The sequence below is a fragment of the Hippocampus bargibanti genome, linkage group LG11 (genome assembly GCF_051943395.1).
Source record: "Hippocampus bargibanti isolate YZ-2025 linkage group LG11, ASM5194339v1, whole genome shotgun sequence".
NCBI classification, from domain to species: Eukaryota; Metazoa; Chordata; class Actinopteri; order Syngnathiformes; family Syngnathidae; genus Hippocampus; species Hippocampus bargibanti.
The window spans coordinates 23,606,155-23,624,522 of NC_142744.1; the positions used below are offsets into that span (position 1 = coordinate 23,606,155).

Genomic DNA, 18,368 nt, shown 5'->3' on the forward strand with positions numbered 1-18,368 from the left:
CATAGCCTGGATTGATTACAAGAAAGCATATGACTCGATGCCACACACATGGATCAATGAATGCTTGGAGTTGTATAAGGTCAACAGGACCCTGAGAGCCTTCGTTGCAAACTCGATGAGGATGTGGAAAACCACACTTGAAGCCAATGGCAAGCCACTAACGCAAGTGTCCATCAAATGTGGCATATACCAAGGTGATGCACTCTCCCCACTGCTGTTCTGCATAGGACTGAACCCCCTCAGCCAGATAATCACCAAGACAGGCTATGGATACCGCCTCAGAAATGGAGCTACGATCAGTCACCTCCTCTACATGGATGACATCAAGCTGTATGCTAAGAGCGAAAGGGACATAGACTCCCTGATCCACACAACCAGGATCTACAGCAGTGATATCGGAATGTCATTCGGGCTGGAGAAATGTAGTCGGATGGTGACTAAGAGGGGCAAGGTAGTCCACACTGAAGGGGTCTCACTCACTGAAGGAACAATAGCAGACATTGAAAACAGCTACAAGTACCTCGGTATACCACAGGCCAATGGCAACCTCGAATTAGCAACAAGGAAAGCGGCTACGACCAAATACCTCCAGCGGGTGAGGCAAGTCCTCAGAAGCCAGCTCAATGGCAAGAACAAGACTCGGGCAATAAACAGCTATGCCCTGCCAGTGATCAGATACCCTGCAGGAATAATAAGGTGGCCAAAGGAAGAGATTCAGACCACGGATGTTAAGACCCGAAAACTCCTCACCATGCACGGAGGGTTCCATCCCAAGTCCAGCACCCTGAGACTGTACACAAGCCGTAAGGAAGGAGGCCGGGGACTAGTGAGTGTGAGAGCCACGGTCCAGGATGAAACATCCAAGCTCCATGAATACATCAAAGAGAAGGCTCCAACGGATGATGTACTCAGAGAATGTCTCAGTCAATGGGGAACAGAGGATGAGGTGCTGGAAGAGGGACAATCATGGGAGGAAAAGCCCCTACATGGGATGTACCACCGAACCATAGCAGAAGTGGCTGATCTCAAGAAGTCCTATCAGTGGCTAGAGAGGGCTGGCCTAAAGGACAGCACAGAGGCACTCATCCTGGCTGCCCAAGAGTAGGCCCTGAACACCAGAGCCATAGAGGCAGGGATATACCACACCAGACAAGACCCAAGGTGTAGGTTATGCAAAGAGGCACCTGAGACAATCCAACACGTAACTGCAGGGTGTAAGATGCTGGCAGGGAAAGCCTACATGGAGCGCCATAACCAGGTGGCTGGCATAGTCTACCGAAACATCTGTGCGGAGTATGGACTGGAAACCCCAAGGTCAAAATGGGAAACACCTCCCAAGGTGGTGGAGAATGACCGAGCAAAAAATCCTGTGGGACTTCCAGATACAGACTGACAAGATGGTAATGGCCAACCAACCAGATATCGTGGTCATAGATAAAGGGGAAAGGAAAGCCGTTGTCGTGGATGTAGCGGTCCCGAGTGATGGGAACATCAGAAAGAAGGAACATGAGAAAATCGAGAAATACCAAGGGCTCAGAGAGGAGCTGGAGAGAGCCTGGAAGGTAAAGGTGACAGTCGTGCCTGTGGTGGTCGGAGCACTTGGGGCAGTGACCCCCAAACTCGACGAGTGGTTGCAACAGATCCCGGGAACAACATCGGATATCTCGGTCCAGAAAAGCGCAGTGCTGGGAACAGCACGGATACTGCGCAGAACCCTCAAGCTTCCTGGCCTCTGGTAGAGGACCCGAGCTGAAATGGGGACAGACACCACCCATGGTGGGCGAGATGAGGATTTTTTTTTTTTATATACAGTAAAGTCTCGTTATATCGATAGTACTGCTTATTGTATGAACGCAAGGACAAAATTTAAATGCCGCAGGATCAGATATATCGATAGTCCGGTTATATCGATATTTGAGGGTTTTGCGCAGTATCCGTGCTGTTCCCAGCACTGCGCTTTTCTGGACCGAGATATCCGATGTTGTTCCCGGGATCTGTTGGAACCACTCGTCGAGTTTGGGGTTCACTGCGCCGAGTGCTCCGACCACCACAGGCACGACTGCATAGCATATCGCTATTAAAGTGTTCAAACACATTTAGTATATGAACTAAATTTCTACAGTTTAGCTGGTGTATATAATGTAGTCACTGTACATTAGAAACACTGTACTGCAGTGTTTATTTTATTTTATTTTGATCAAAACTGTGTGAGGCACACAATTCTCCTGCCTCATGACAGGGGGCGCTGGTGATTCCAGAGATTCTTCTTGCGACTCCTCGGCTGCAGAATAATAGAATTAGTGACAGCAAGCTACAGTAAACAGTTAGTAAGTTAAGTGCAACCATCCAGTAATTTTTTCGTGTTGCTTGGCCTTATTTTCAGAATGGAGGATTACATATCTAAATTGAAAGAATTTTCTAAACTGGACTTTCAATCGAAGCAGGGGATAATAATTAAAGGAAGACCAACACTGGACTGTATAGCTCACAAACGGTGAGGTATGGATGTAAATCTACTGGACAGCATATATATATATATATATACATCCCCCTAAGATGGCTCAACCCAGAGAGAGTCTTGGCCCCATCTGGTGGAAGGGAGCAATTAAAACCGCACACCTGCAGCTGATCAGGGCGGGATTGGCAGGCAAGGCTCTTAAGGCAGAGAGCCATTGAGTGTGGAGCTTGGGGAAGACAAGCTTGTCAATATACGTGATACTGCAAACACTTAAAAATAAAAGGAAATTTAAAATCATTTGTCCACAAAGTTTTATTAAGTCCACCAAGAATATGCAATATTTAACAAGATTTTACGCTAAATTACAAAATGTCAGTTTAATATAAGAAAAACAACAAGACGTTCACAAAACGAACTATTTGTTGAAAATAAAAGTAAACAAATCTTTTTCATTTGTTCTTGAGAATAGGCCTACATGCGACAGCGAGTTGTCCTTTCCTTCAGCCAGCAGAGAAGGCCTTGCTGGCTTTGACGGCCCACCACTGATATATATATATATATATATATAGTGACGTGCAGTCACTTGAGGCAGGGGAGGCAGTGCCTCACCTGTCATTATGTAAAGAAAAAAAATAGATTAAATGATTGTATTTAGTAATGTGTGCTTTACAGATAATTTCCATTTAAAGTTACCATTTTGGATGTTTATTTTTTTGAAAATCGCAGAATTTCCGTTCAAATACTGAGAAGAGACATGCGGTGAGGCAGCTGCCCTCTGAGCCTCACCATGGATTGCGCAACAGTTATGCCGTGGGATGGTATTGCTGTCTCTCTGTATGTCGGTATGTTTATTAAAATGTTCAACCACAGCTAAATTTACATAGCTTCGCTGGTGTATATAATGTACATTGAACCGGTCTGGTGGTGTGAGGTTCAATTTGGATCGTTCATACAATAGCCTGCTCAGGCAAAACAGGTTAGGCAACTTTCGCAATGCTGATGAGGGTCGTTATGCTGATGAGGTGATACCGGGGGGAGTGGGTGTAATAGGCCAATCGTTAGTCAGGAATGTAGGAACAATCAGTGGGGCCACAGGGGGGGGTCCCGCGCCCCCCCCCAACCTGAGAGTAGGGACCTATCATAGCTGTGTCCGGCGCCACCATGTCTGGACATTAGGGATATATAAATGGGGCCGATACGACCAGTCAGACTTTAGTTCGCTGACGAAGCCTCTTGGATAGGAGGCGAAACGTCCGAAACCTTCACTTTTGTACAGATGACGGCTGAAGAAACCTTCTCATCGATAATGTACAGTGTTGTTTTTTTTTCATCAACAACAGTATGTGTGTAACGTGTTTGTTTCTTGTGCTGAGCTGTTGAGTGATCATAAAACGCCAGCGAAGAGGCATTCGGTGAGGCACGCAGTTTTCCTGCCTCATGCTAGGGGTCGCTGGTGATCCCAGACATTACAACGCTGTGGCCTAAGGATAATAGAATTAGTGGTAGCAAGCTACAGTAAGCAGTTAACAACAGTTAGCATCTGTCCATATTTTCAAGCCTCATTTTCAAGATGGAGGATTACGTGTCGAAACTCAGGAAATTTTCCACATTGGACTTTCAGTCGAAGCAGGAGATCATTATTAAAGGAAGACCAACGCCGGAGTTAGGTATGCTACAGACAACAGGAGAGAAGAATCGGTCATTTAATACGGACTGGTACACACGGAAAGACTGGCTTTGTGGATGTCCAAAAAGAAACCGCCTTTTCTGCTTTTCCTGCCTTCTGTTTTCAACTGCTAACAATGTCTGGACTCAAATGGGATATTGTGACTTAACGAATTTGCGAAGAAGCCTCATTTAACATGAGCGGTCGACCACGCACATCGAAAGTCAAATCGCGCTTAAAACGTTTGGGATGTCCAGGATAGACTTGGCTTTGGACGAACAGCGAAGGCTCAACATTAGCATCCACAATGCTAAGGTAAAGGAGAACAGAGAGATTTTGAAAGATCTAATCAATGCCACCTGCTTCCTCGCCAAACAACAGTTGGCATTTCGTGGAAATGGAAGTGTGGGCTCTGCTAATCGTGGCAACTTTGTTGAATTATTGCATGCTTTTGCTGAGAAAGATGACCGGCTAGCTCGACATTTGGAGACATCCAATGTATTTTCTGGCTTGTCAAACAGAATACAGAACGATGTAATCGAAGCAGTAGGCGATGCCATAAGGAATGATATTGAAAAGGAGATCGGTGCAGCCCCATTTGTTGCTGTAGAAGTAGACGAGACAACAGATGTCACAAACCATGCTCAGATTTCAGTCATATTACGGTATGTGGTTTCATCTGAAGCAGGCTATGAGGTGAAGGAGGCGTTTTTGGGTTTTGATGACGCGAGTGAGGACAGACGCGCTCCTGCCATTGCCTAGTATGTCCTGGGAGTGTTGGAGAAGTATAACTGTACTGACAAGCTTATAGCTCAGACATATGATGGTGCCGCTGTAATGGCCTCAGAGCTCAATGGCGTGCAAGCTAAAGTTAAAGAAAAAGTGCCCGAAGCCATGTTTACGCACACAAGCTGAACTTGGTGCTCATGCATTCAGCAAAGTGCATGCCAGAATGTCGCACGTTTTTTTAAAACAGCTGAGGGACTAGCTTCATTTTTCAACAAGTCCACAAAGCGCACTCACTTACTGGATGATGTTGTCAAGCGCCGCTTACCCAGATCAGCACCTACGAGATGGAGCTCTAACTCCAGGCTGCTCCAGACAATAAGCATGCACCAAAATGATCTGCGCGCCTTATTCCATGTAATTATGGAAAATGCGGACAACTGGGATAATGACACACTGATGATGGCAGCAGGATATGAACGGTGGCTCTCAAAAGCATCAACCTGCTTTCTCCTTATGAGGATATTTTCAATGAAACTGATGCACTTTTCAGAGTGCTGCAAAACAAAGTAATGGACATTGAATATTGTCGTGCACGCATCCGCGATTCTGTTGCAGCTCTCGAGCGCATGACACTGAAGTTTGACAGTTTCTGTGACCGATTTGAGCAGAAATGTAGCGCACTAGGATTAAAAGAGAGTGGAGACAGACATTCAGTTAGATGTGAACGAAAACGAGTGTTTTGTGACATTCTGGACAATGTTAACTGTCAAGTGAAGGACAGGTTTGATCATTTTGGTGAGCTGGCTTTCCTTGGTTTGGTAGACTGCGCGAAATTCAGTGAAATGTCGCAACAATTTGATGATACAAAACTTCAGAGCCTATCAAAGTATGCGAAATTCTTTGATTTTGTGAAACTAAAGGCGGATCTCGTTGGACTATATCGCTCAGAAACAGTGAGGGATGAATGTAAATCTCCTGGACAGCTTCTCAGCTTTTTGGCCCAGAAGGATCTCATCACAACTGTTCCTGAGGCGGCAAAGTTGCTCCAGCTCGTGCTCACTATTCCAGCCACTACAGCGTCGGTGGAGCGGTCATTCTCAACGCTGAAAAGACTGAAAACATACAGTCGTAACAGGATGGATGAAGTACGACTTTCTTCACTGGCAGTGATCTCCATTGAGATGGAGAGACTTTTCAAACTGAAGAAAGAAAAGGAGCACTTCTACCAACAAGTTATGGATTCTTTTCTTCAGAAGGAGCGGCACATGGACTTCATTTATAAGTAAAGGTAAGATGATAATGATGTTTTACGTGTTTTTTCAATGCTACAGTTTGTATATGGAAAAAATGTAGAAATTAAATTTTAAGGAAAACACGTTAACTGTTGCCAAGCAAATGGTGAATAAGCTGCTCTGTAGGGTCATATGTTTGTAAATCTGACTGATGATGTCAGTGCCTCACCAGCAGTGACGTGCAGTCAGTGGAGGCAGGTGAGGCAGTGCCTCACATGTCATCATGGAAAGCTGTCATGGAAATATCAAATGAAAAAATAAATTAAACAGTTAGATGTATTTCGTGATTTGTACTTTAAAGTTCTTGTCCATTTAACTTCACCATTTTAGGATTTTTTTAAAAAATGGCTGAATTTTCACATTTACCATTCAAATACGAAGTAGAGACGAGTGGTGACGTCATCGATGACGTCAGTGCCTCACCAGCCATGAACCTCACCGCACGTCACTGATTATATATATATATATATATATATATATATATATATATATATATATATGAAAAAGACCCGGGATATAAACAGCTATGCCCTGCCAGTGATCAGATACCCTGCAGGAATAATAAGGTGGCCAAAGGAAGAGATTCAGACCACGGATGTTAAGACCCGAAAACTCCTCACCATGCACGGAGGGTTCCATCCCAAGTCCAGCACCCTGAGACTGTACACAAGCCGTAAGGAAGGAGGCCGGGGACTAGTGAGTGTGAGAGCCACTGTCCAGGATGAAACATCCAAGCTCCATGAATACATCAAAGAGAAGGCTCCAACGGATGATGTACTCAGAGAATGTCTCAGTCAATGGGGAACAGAGGATGAGGTGCTGGAAGAGGGACAATCATGGGAGGAAAAGCCCCTACACGGGATGTACCACCGAACCATAGCAGAAGTGGCTGATCTCAATAAGTCCTATCAGTGGCTAGAGAGGGCTGGCCTAAAGGACAGCACAGAGGCACTCATCCTGGCTGCCCAAGAGCAGGCCCTGAACACCAGAGCCATAGAGGCAGAGATATACCACACCAGACAAGACCTAAGGTGTAGGTTGTGCAAAGAGGCACCTGAGACAATCCAACACATAACTGCAGGGTGTAAGATGCTGGCTGGCAGGGAAAGCCTACATGGAGCGCCATAACCAGGTGGCTGGCATAGTCTACCGAAACATCTGTGCGGAGTATGGACTGGAAACCCCAAGGTCAAAATGGGAAACACCTCCCAAGGTGGTAGAGAATGACCGAGCAAAGATCCTGTGGGACTTCCAGATACAGACCGACAAGATGGTAATGGCCAACCAACCAGATATCGTGGTCATAGATAAAGGGGAAAAGAAAGCCGTTGTCGTGGATGTAGCGGTCCCGAGTGATGGAAACATCAGAAAGAAGGAACATGAGAAAATCGAGAAATACCAAGGGCTCAGAGAGGATCTGGAGAGAGCCTGGAAGGTAAAGGTGACAGTCGTGCCTGTGGTGGTCGGAGCACTCGGGGCAGTGACCCCCAAACTCGACGAGTGGTTGCAACAGATCCCGGGAACAACATCGGATATCTCGGTCCAGAAAAGCGCAGTGCTGGGAACAGCACGGATACTGCGCAGAACCCTCAAGCTTCCTGGCCTCTGGTAGAGGACCCGAGCTAAAATGGGGGACAGACACCACCCATGGTGGGTGAGACGCGGATTTATATATATATATATATATATATATATATATATATATATATATATATATATATATATATATATAATTAAATGTAGCCACAAGGGGGCACAAGCCAGTGTCTTATTGTGCCGGTCCCAAGCCCGGATAAATACAGAGGGTTGTGTCAGGAAGGGCATCCGACGTAAAAATTTTGCCAAAACAAATACAGTAAAGTCTCGTTATATCGATATCGGATATATCGATAGTCCCGGTTATATCGATACTATTTCTATGCACGCGCGGAGAAAATTACATGCAAACAGGGTCGGATATATCGATAGTCTCGGTAATATCGATATTTTTTCGGACTTCCTTGAATATCGATATAACGAGACTTTACTGTATGCGAATTAAGCCTATGAATCCCATACCGGATCGGCCGAGGCCCGGGTTAACAACGGCCGCCATTGGTACTGTTGACCTTCAGGGTGCCAGTGGAAAATGGATTACTGTTGGTCGAAGAAGGATAGGAGGGAGGTGTGCCCGGAGGAAAAGAGAGAAATGGAACGCCAAGAGTATAGAACTAAGAGTAGGAACTTTGAATGTAGGAACAATGACAGGTAAAGGTAGAGAGCTGGTTGACATGATGCAGAGAAGGAAGGTAGACATAGTCTGTGTCCAGGAGACCAGGTGGAAAGGGAGCAAGGCTAGAACTGCTTCATGTCATCACAAAGAGGGTACAGCAAGAATGAATGTCTCTCTGTGTCTTTGTTTTGTCATATTGTCTCTATGCTGTCATATTATTTGTTATTTAGTTCTTTTTTGTTCTTTTGACTTCAAGACGGCGCCCCGAGAGTGGCTGCCTTTCCAGCAGCTCATGTATTTTGTTTTTCTACTTTCATTCCTTTCATCACTTTGCTGCTGTGAAATGTAAATTTCTCCACTGTGAGACTAATAAAGGCAAATCCAATCCAATCCCCTTTCGGCTTTTCCCTTCAGGGGTCGCCATGGCGAATCAATGTCAGTGATGTACAGTCAGGGGAGGCAGGTGAGGCTGTGCCTCACCTGTCATCATGGAAATATCAGATGAAATAAATAAATTAAACTGTTATATATATATATATATAATTTTTACTTGAAAGTTCTTTTCCATTTAACTTCACCATTTTTTCATTTATTTTTTTTAAATCGCTGAATTTTCACATTTACCATTCAAATACTAAGTAGAGATGAGTGGTGAGGCAGCAGCCGGCTGAGCCTCACCATGGATTGTGCAACGACTATGCTAACTGTGCTGGCTTGCTCTGCAGTGAGACCGCATTATTGTCCCTCTACATATCGCTATTAAAGTGTTCAAACACTTTTAGTACATGAACTAAATTTCTACAGTTTAGCTGATGTATATAATGTACAGTCACTGTACATTATAAACACTGTACTGCAGTGTTTATTTTATTTTGATCAAAACTGTGTGCATATGTGAGGCACACAGTTCTCCTGCCTCATGGCAGGGGGCGCTGGTGATTCCAGAGATTCTTCTTGCGACTCCTCGTCTGCAGAATAATAGAATTATTGACAGCAAGCTACAGTAAACAGTTAGCAAGTCAAGTGCAACCATCCAGTAATTTGTTCGTGTTGCTTGGCCTTATTTTCAGAATGGAGGATTACATATCTAAATTGAAAGAATTTTCTAAACTGGACTTTCAATCGAAGCAGGAGATAATAATTAAAGGAAGACCAACACCGGACTGTATAGCTCACAAACGGTGAGGGATGTAAATCTACTGGACAGCATTTATATATATAAAAAAAATCCTCGTCTCACCCACCATGGGTGGTGTCTGTTACCCATTTTTAGCTCGGGTCCTCAACCAGAGGCCAGGAAGCTTGAGGGTTCTGCGCAGTATCCGTGCTGTTCCCAGCAAAGCGCTTTTCTGGACCGAGATATCCGATGTTGTTCCCGAGTTCTGTTGCAACCACTCGTCGAGTTTGGGGGTCACTGCCCCGAGTGCTCCAACCACCACAGGCCTGACTGTCACCTTTACCTTCCAGGCTCTCTCCAGCTCCTCTCTGAGCCCTTGGTATTTCTCGAGTTTCTCATGTTCCTTCTTTCTGATGTTTCCATCACTCGGGACCGCTACATCCACGACAACGGCTTTCCTTTCCCCTTTATCTATGACCACGATATCTGGTTGGTTGGCCATTACCATCTTGTCAGTCTGTATCTGGAAGTCCCACAGTATCTTTGCTCGGTCATTCCCCACCACCTTGGGAGGTGTTTCCCATTTTGACCTTGGGGTTTCCAGTCCATACTGCGCACAGATGTTTCGGTAGACTATGCCAGCCACCTGGTTATGGCGCTCCATGTAGGCTTTCCCTGCCAGCATCTTACACCCTGCAGTTACGTGTTGGATTGTCTCAGGTGCCTCTTTGCACAACCTACACCTTGAGTCTTGTCTGGTGTGGTATATCCCTGCCTCTATTGCTCTGGTGTTCAGGGCCTGCTCTTGGGCAGCCAGGATGAGTGCCTCTGTGCTGTCCTTTAGGCCAGCCCTCTAGCCACTGATAGAACTTATTGAGATCAGCCACTTCTGCTATGATTCGGTGGTACATCCCGTGTAGGGGCTTTTTCTCCCATGATTGTCTCTCGTCCTCTTAGCATACAGCTTTATGTCATCCATGTAGAGGAGGTGACTGATCGTAGCTCCATTTCTGAGGCGGTATCCATAGCCTGTCTTGGCGATTATCTGGCTGAGGGGGTTCAGTCCGATGCAGAACAGCAGTGGGGACAGTGCATCACCTTGGTATATGCCACGTTTGATCGACACTTGCGTTAGTGGCTTGCCATTGGCTCCAAGTGTGGTTTTCCACATCCTCATCCAGTTTGCAACGAAGGCTCTGAGGGTCCTGTTGACCTTATACAACTCCAAGCATTCAGTGATCCATGTGTGTGGCATATATATATATACAGTGAGACTTCAACTTACAAACACCTTATCTTACAAACTTTTCGTCTTACAAACGTCAAATTTATGAAAATTAAACCTTATAATAAGCACTATTTTCATAATACACACCCACCACTGCTGGCGGAGTGATCTTCGGCGGAAGCACACGACCAAACTGCACCAGAGGTTAAGTTACCAACAGTCCTTATGGAAGGTGACTCTCCGTCCATAAGCCATCAACGACAATCAAAAAAGTAAATACAACTTTATTTTACAGCAGTTTATTTCTTTAATTACAGTCCTCATGTAATGCGCCTCTCTTTCCAAACAGCAATTCCCTTTGACCTCCAACGCCATTCCATCAAGCCATCAATGACCATCACAAATGTAAATAAAGTGACTTTATGATACAATGCAGTGTATTTCCTTCATTACAATACAATAGCACATTTATTATACATAGAATAAGGTATGTTGTGTGTAGTTTTAAGACTTATTTAGTTGAAAAGTATAGTTTATGGAAACCCGGGAACGGATTATTCCCATTTTAATGGTTTGCTATGGGAATTTTTTTTGAGATACACACTTTTCGCCTTACACACTCTGTCTGGGAACCAATTAAGTTCGGAAGTCGAGGTCTCACTGTGTGTGTATATATATATATATATATATATATATATATATATATATATATATATATATATATATATATATATATATATATATATATATATATCATCCATCCATACATACATATTTATATGTAGCGCCAGAGCTACTGGCAAATTTTAATTCGATGACGAAGCCTCTTGGATGAGAAGCGAAGCATCCGACACCTTCAAAGAAGTACAGGTGATGGCTGAAGAAACCTTTTCATCGATGGACCACTCCTGTACGACAGAGCTGACAGATGTTTTTGTAGCACTGCATGTTGTACTCTATGTTGAGTATGTTCAGAAGAATATAAATACACACAAAAAAATAATTTTTCACATTAGTAATTCTTTTTACATATAATTTTACATTACTTTCGGTCATAGATTAATTTAAGCAAAAAAATAAAAGTTAGTGAGGCATAAGAACAGGCTTTATAAAAGGTGTCCATTTGGCAGCTTTTCTCCAGATGTTTATAGGTTTGGAACAGAATCCACAATCAGTGCGGGACTCATTGTACTTGGTATGTAAAATCCTTCTGACCTGTGTGAGGGGTTGCGGCCTCCGCTCAATGGTGAACTCTGTGTGGCACAGTTCACAATAACTGGTGTTGGAGGACGACAGCCACTTCTCCAAGCAGCTCTTGTGCACTTTTCCGAGGGTGCCAGTGCATTCACACGGCGAGAGCAGTGTCTCCCCTCCACCTCCTTCATGGCAAATCCGGCACATGCCTATATCACTGTAGATATGTTTGAGAAAACACCTATGGTTAGAATGAACCCCTCAAGACATTCATTGTCATGCTCTCCCTCTCACCTTTGCAGGCTCACAGCTTTAACAATGGTGGAGAGTGGGCGGCCGTCTTTCGCCGTAACCTTGGCAATGTACTGAGCCTGTGCAGTGGAATCAGATTCTTCAGAATCCTTGGAAGAGTCGGATTCTGCGTTCCCCGAGTAATCACATAGGGAGCCAGGGAGGTGACAGCACCCTGACGCAGACATGGCTCAGTTGGGGGTAACAGGGAACAAGCTGGACTCAAGAAGGTCGGAGAAGTGTCAAAACCTGGTTCTTGGCCACCGTCCACCTACACATAATTGATATACATAAGAGCCCCATATTAAATGACACAACATGCATGGACACATGTTCTGCCAAAAGTAAGTGCCTGCTATTATCTGCCGTACCACAAAAAAAAAGACCTCACATAGAATCTTCTGTCATCACATGTGATGTCATATGAGACTTCCACAAATCGGGCAAGACAGGAGCAAATCTAGCCAGGGAACAGACTGGGGGTGAATGATTTAAATGCAAAAGTGTATTTTGCTTTGAAACAGAAAGGAAAATGCATTTTGAAGAGTCACCTGCCATTATCCCTTACACATTTTGAAAATTTAAAAAGTTTGACGCAAACCAAATGTGGTTATGTGGTAGGTCACTGGAGACCAAAAGTAGGAACATGAAGAACATTTAGCTTGTAGTCGACGTGCACATTCCACCATGATGTCCCTGATCCACTGGTGGAAAGACGCTTTGATCCTCTCCTCTTTCATCTAGAACTGCTTCATGTCATCACAAAGAGGGTACAGCAAGTCCTGAAGAATGAATGTATCTCTGTGTCTTTGATTTGTCATATTGTCTCTATGCTGTCATATTATTTGTTATTTAGTTTGTTTTTTGTTCTTTTGACTTCAAGACGGCGCCGCGAGAGTGGCTGCCTTTCCAGCAGCTCATGTGTTTCTTTTTTCTACTTTCATTCCTTTCATCACTTTGCTGCTGTGAAATGTAAATTTCTCCACTGTGAGACTAATAAAGGCAAATCCAATCCAATCCATCCAATGACGGTTGGGGATTTGCATTTTCAATGAAAAACACATTACGGCATTCATGAACAACTTTGGATGTGACAATTCAACACCAGCAGCATTTATTTGCCACTCAAAAATATTCCATTTTGGTTAATTTGCCAGAGCAGTCATTTATTTCCGAAAATTATACTTTATCGATGCCAGCGATACAAAGTCATGTTGACGATTCCATTAGATGGGCGAACAGAATAGCTTTATGCTTCATGAGACAGGCACACATTTCATTTTAAGATTCTTAACATTTGAGGCATGTTTAAAATGAACATACACCTGTTAGGTTAGTATCCAAAACAGGCACCTTTATGAACATGTCATTAAAAGCGAATATATATTAATGTTTTTTTTTCGCTTCCACTGCATCAAATCTTTAACTTCAGACCTACCAAAGTTTTTTGATTTATATATTTAAAAAAAATAAGGTGCAAACTTCAATATTTAGCACGAGTCTGTGTAGGCTCTCAGTCGTACATGACTGTTTCCACATTTTGCTCCGCTGTGGACATAAGGTACGCTGCATTCGCTTTTTGGAGGGTCCTGGCGATGACTCCTCCTCCACCTCCTGACCACAGGTTTTGCACCTGGGTGGCTGAGGCAGATTTCCTTGGATAGACTTGGAGGGTAATATGAGGTCTGTACATTGCACATGGCCAAATCTTAAACCAACAACATGTTTTGTGGCTTTGGATGGCATATCTGTCAATTAGATCCCCTCCCAACAGTTCTGGTCAAATCCTGCTTGCCATCTCTCCTTCCATTCATTTCAGCCATTATTCACTCCTCGCTGTCCTCAGGAATCGTCCCTGTCCCCTTCAAAATGGCGGCTGGCACACCAATTCTCAAAAAGCCTGGATCTGAACCCAATGACTTCAAGAACCTTTGCCCCATTTCTCACCTTCCTTTTATTTCCAAAATCAATCTCTATGTCTCTATCTCTATATATCTCTCTACCTATCTCCTCTCTATATCTATCTCTACCTACCTCACTACCTATCTCTCTACCTACCTCTCGATCTCTCTACGTCTACCTCTACCCTCTCTACCTCTATCTCTATCTCTCTCTCTACCTACCTCACTACCTATCTCTGTACCTACCTCTCGATATCTCTACCTCTCTATCTCCCTACCTCTACCCTCTCTATCTTTACCCTCTCTATCTCTATTTCTCTCTATCTATCTATCTATCTATCTCTGTATCTCTCACTACTGACGATGGCACACTACTGACGATGTGTCCCAAATTCACAACCTCCCATCGCTGAGGCACAGCTCCCACACCACTCTCAACATCAAGGCTAATCTGTGAGGACCATCCATTGGCACAAATGGACAGAATAACATCATGTCCAGTGTTTCATGATTCTCTGCAAAAGTTTCTTTGTCTGAGGGAGATCTTGAACAAAGGAAGGTGGGGGCGAGGAGCCATTTGAGCCGTGTGCGCGTGTGCGTGTGTGTGTATGTGCATTTATTGTGTGTGTATGTGAGCGCGTCTTGTGGCTGGAGACTTGACACAGCAGGTGTCTTCTTTGTGTTTGAGTTAACACTGTGTGCCTTACTGGAAGAGTTAACCGGAGCAATTTGTTGGTGAACTGCAGAATTAAAGAAAAAATGGGTGCAATCTTTTTCTAAGAAAACCCCAATCCACCAGGATACAAAATTCATAAAAAAAGTGGGGAAGATAAAAACATTTTCAGAGGATGCTTTGAAGGTGTTTTCAGACACCCCAGCTGTATCCCTGAATCTGCTGATGTGGATTCCGTATATGTTAACCAATTCAAGCAAACTGGAAAAATGAAAAAGCTATGTCTTTAAAGATGGCCGCTGATAAAGAAACTCCTCCCTTACAAGGACAAAGCAGCTCATGGTCTTAAAATCGCCATTACTGGGACAGACATAGAATGAACCACTGCAGGAGGGGCGAGCTGTGGGCTGGGGAATTTGAGCTTGGGGGTCAGAGGTCAGGGGGGGATCGGCGCGCGGGGTCCCCCCACCACCACCACATCACGACTGCCCTCTCTGTCCCCCTCTCTCCCTCTCACCCCCCCTTGCTGCTTATAGAAGACCAGATGTGTTTTCAGGAAAAGAGCAGACTGGAACACACACCTCCCCTACTGGGGGGACTCAGTCGTTACAATTTTTTTTTTACAAGAAATGTCTTCATGTATTGCTGACTTTAAAAAATCCTGTGTCTTCTCAAATTCTTTTGTACATTGACGAGATTTTACTTGTCTCACCGACTAAAGACGAAAACAAGACTGTATCAATCGCTTTGTTCCAAAATCTAGAAAGTACAGGTAACAAAAGCTTCTTTGACTATGCAACAGTTTTGCCAAAAAGAAATTGCACTTCTAAGAAATAAAATACAAAAAAATGACATTTCTATGACCTGAGTTGAAAGACGGTGACGATTTTTACAGAGTGCCTTCAAAGAAATCCGAAGCATTATCCGTTGCGAAAGCATTATGTAAACATTCCAGAACATGGCCTGAATGTGTGTTTTTGGTTAAATTATATATGAGAATGATGCCCACTAATAACGGCTTAACGCCTTTTGAGATCTTGCATGGCAGACCTTTCATCCTCCCATTATGGGAAGGTGTGCCCTGGCAAGAGAATGAATCAGATTCATGTGCTTTGTTGGCAAAATGGTTGTGTGAAATGTTTACAACAAAATAGTAGTACATTCCACATGTGTACTGCCGCAGTCCTCTTTGTTCCCTCCACAGGAACAGAGGCTGCGCCCCCAGAGACGAGGTGCTGATCAAGGCAATCAGGAGGAAGACCTGGTCTGCACCAAAGTGGGAGGGGCCATTCACCGTGCTGATCACAACGCCAACTGCCATCAAGGTGGAAGACAGACGGAGCCAAACTACTCAATAGCAATGGGTTTGGTCCACATCATCTTGCTGTACGGATTCATGGGGGCAATCCAGATGACACACGTAGAGCCCCCCATTCCATCAGCCTGCGAAATTTCGTTGTGGTCCATTCTAAGCCCAACACAAAATGGGTTCGAGATAGCTGTGCCCAAGAAGCAAAACGAACTGTCGTCAAGATAGCTCGAGGGAACTGGTTACGAACTGGAACTGGTACGATGACAGATATCCAACTTGCTATTATAACTCATGATGCTGCATGGACTTGAGACTCTGTCCTGATTTTCGTGAAAATAACAGTGGTTTTCCCGTAACTATATGCATCATGTTATCTGTGACATCACCAGTCGCGACATCGCCTTTCCAGCATGAACCACATACAGTGAGACCTCAACTTACGAACTTAATTGGTTCCCAGACAGAGTGTGTAAGGCGAAAAGTGTGTATCCAAACCATTAAAATGGGAATAATCCGTTCCCGGTTTTCCATAAAATATACTTTTCAACTAAATAAGCCTTAAAACTACACACAACATACCTTATTCTATGTATAATAAATGTGCTATTGTATTGTCATGAAAGAAATACACTGCATTGTACCATAAAGTCACTTTATTTATATTTGTGATGGTCATTTATGGCTTGATGGAATGGCGTTGGAGGTCAAAGGGAATTGCTGTTTGGAAAGAGAGGCGCATTACAAGAGGACTGTAATTAAAGAAATAAACTGTGCTGTAAAATAAAGTTTTATTTACCTTTTTGAGTGTCGTTGATAGCTTATGGACGGAGAGTCACCTTCCATAAGGTAACTTAACCTCTGGTGCTGTTCGGTCGTGTGCTTCCGCGGAAGATCACTCCGCCAGCCGTGGTGGGTGTGTATTGTGAAAATAGTGCTTATATAAGGTTTAATTTTCATAAATTTGATGTTTGTAAGACGAAAAGTTTGTAAGATAAGGTGTTTGTAAGTTGAGGTCTCACTGTATCAAACTGACAGCCTGGATGGAAATGCCTGACAAAAATGCCCACAATTCAGGTGTCATGGACGCATTATATCAACCGTTTGCAGGAGAAAAACATGACTGTAATCCGTTGTTATCAAACCCGTGGTATCGTTATGCTACACTAATTGCTAAACAAAATAGGAAAAGTAATTGCTCTTATATGCCTCATTCTGTGACACAACAACGCATGCATTCAAAGGTATTTGGAGATAAAATGGCTCGAGCTGCATTTATTAATATCTTTGCATAGACCTGATCAACATTTTCCGGTTCTTCGCAATGCTTCGAGAGGAGAGATTGTTCCAAGTTTAGATACCATTTTGGAAACTGAAAATCAGGTTACGACCGGGAGCGGGTTGCGACTACCAGTATGCGTTGCAATGTACAGTACGGGTCAAAATTTGGGTTTTATAGATGAGGATAGATGTTTATATGTGCTACCATTAAACACTAATGTCATTGTTTTGCCCGTATCTTCACATCTTTGGTGGTTATGCGGTTGGAAAGTATATTCTTTTATTCCTCCGCGAGCCTACGGTTTGTGTGCACCTGTTACTGTAACTGACAATACTTTCATCGTTACCATCGTCCAGTGCACCATCATGTGAAAAGATGAGTATCGTTTAAGCCCCATGATTCGATCTGGGGAACTGATGTTCCAGAACAATTCAAACACCATAGCACCGGTAGTAAGGTAATGTTAGCTCTTTTTCCACAAATTGGAGTGGCTAAAAACATGTTATGAATTGAAACAATTCATTACAGATTTCAAGTGTTTGTAAATGCTAGCTTGAAAGTGGATGAAATGCAAAACACCGAAATTGCAGCAATTAGACAAATGGCGCTGCAAAATAGAATGGTTTTGGACCTTTTGACAGCCCCACAAGGGGGCGTCTGTGCTATGGTGGGTGACACTTGTACGTACATACCCGAAGAAGCGAATTCCATAAACATGACGAATGCTTTGTCTGTTATCAGGGATCTCAGATATGCTATGGCCAAAGATCGGCGGCCTGATCAACCGTGGACCTTTGCCATGCTCTTCGGAGGCCTTTGGTATACGACTATGCTTAGACTGTTTCTGCCTATCGTGATCGTGATTGTACTTATTTTCTTAGTCATTGGTTGTATTATTTCATGCTTAAGAGCAATGCAAATGAATATGATAACTAATTCTCAGGTGAACTACGCAAAGGTTTTGTATCAACAAATGCGTGAAGGGGACCCTGTGTTGTAGCTTGGAATTGTACACC

General features: G+C 43.7%; 1 protein-coding gene across 2 annotated transcripts in view; it reads right to left on the reverse strand.

Moving 5' to 3' along the window:
- The window catches only part of LOC148891973 (E3 ubiquitin-protein ligase MARCHF2-like), a 32,366-nt gene that overhangs the window by 7,551 nt on the left and 6,447 nt on the right, over window positions 1-18,368 (reverse strand). Inside the window, exons 2-4 of one of the 2 annotated variants that reach the window (XM_089007905.1) lie at window positions 12,579-12,647; window positions 12,191-12,458; window positions 11,918-12,113 (exon numbers count right to left, since the gene is read on the reverse strand). In XM_089007905.1, coding sequence (XP_088864031.1) covers window positions 11,918-12,113; window positions 12,191-12,375 — 381 coding nt within the window. In that variant the 5' untranslated portion in view covers window positions 12,376-12,458; window positions 12,579-12,647. The remainder of the gene's footprint in view (window positions 1-11,917; window positions 12,114-12,190; window positions 12,459-12,578; window positions 12,648-18,368) is intronic. The other variant, XM_089007904.1, reaches the window with a different exon arrangement.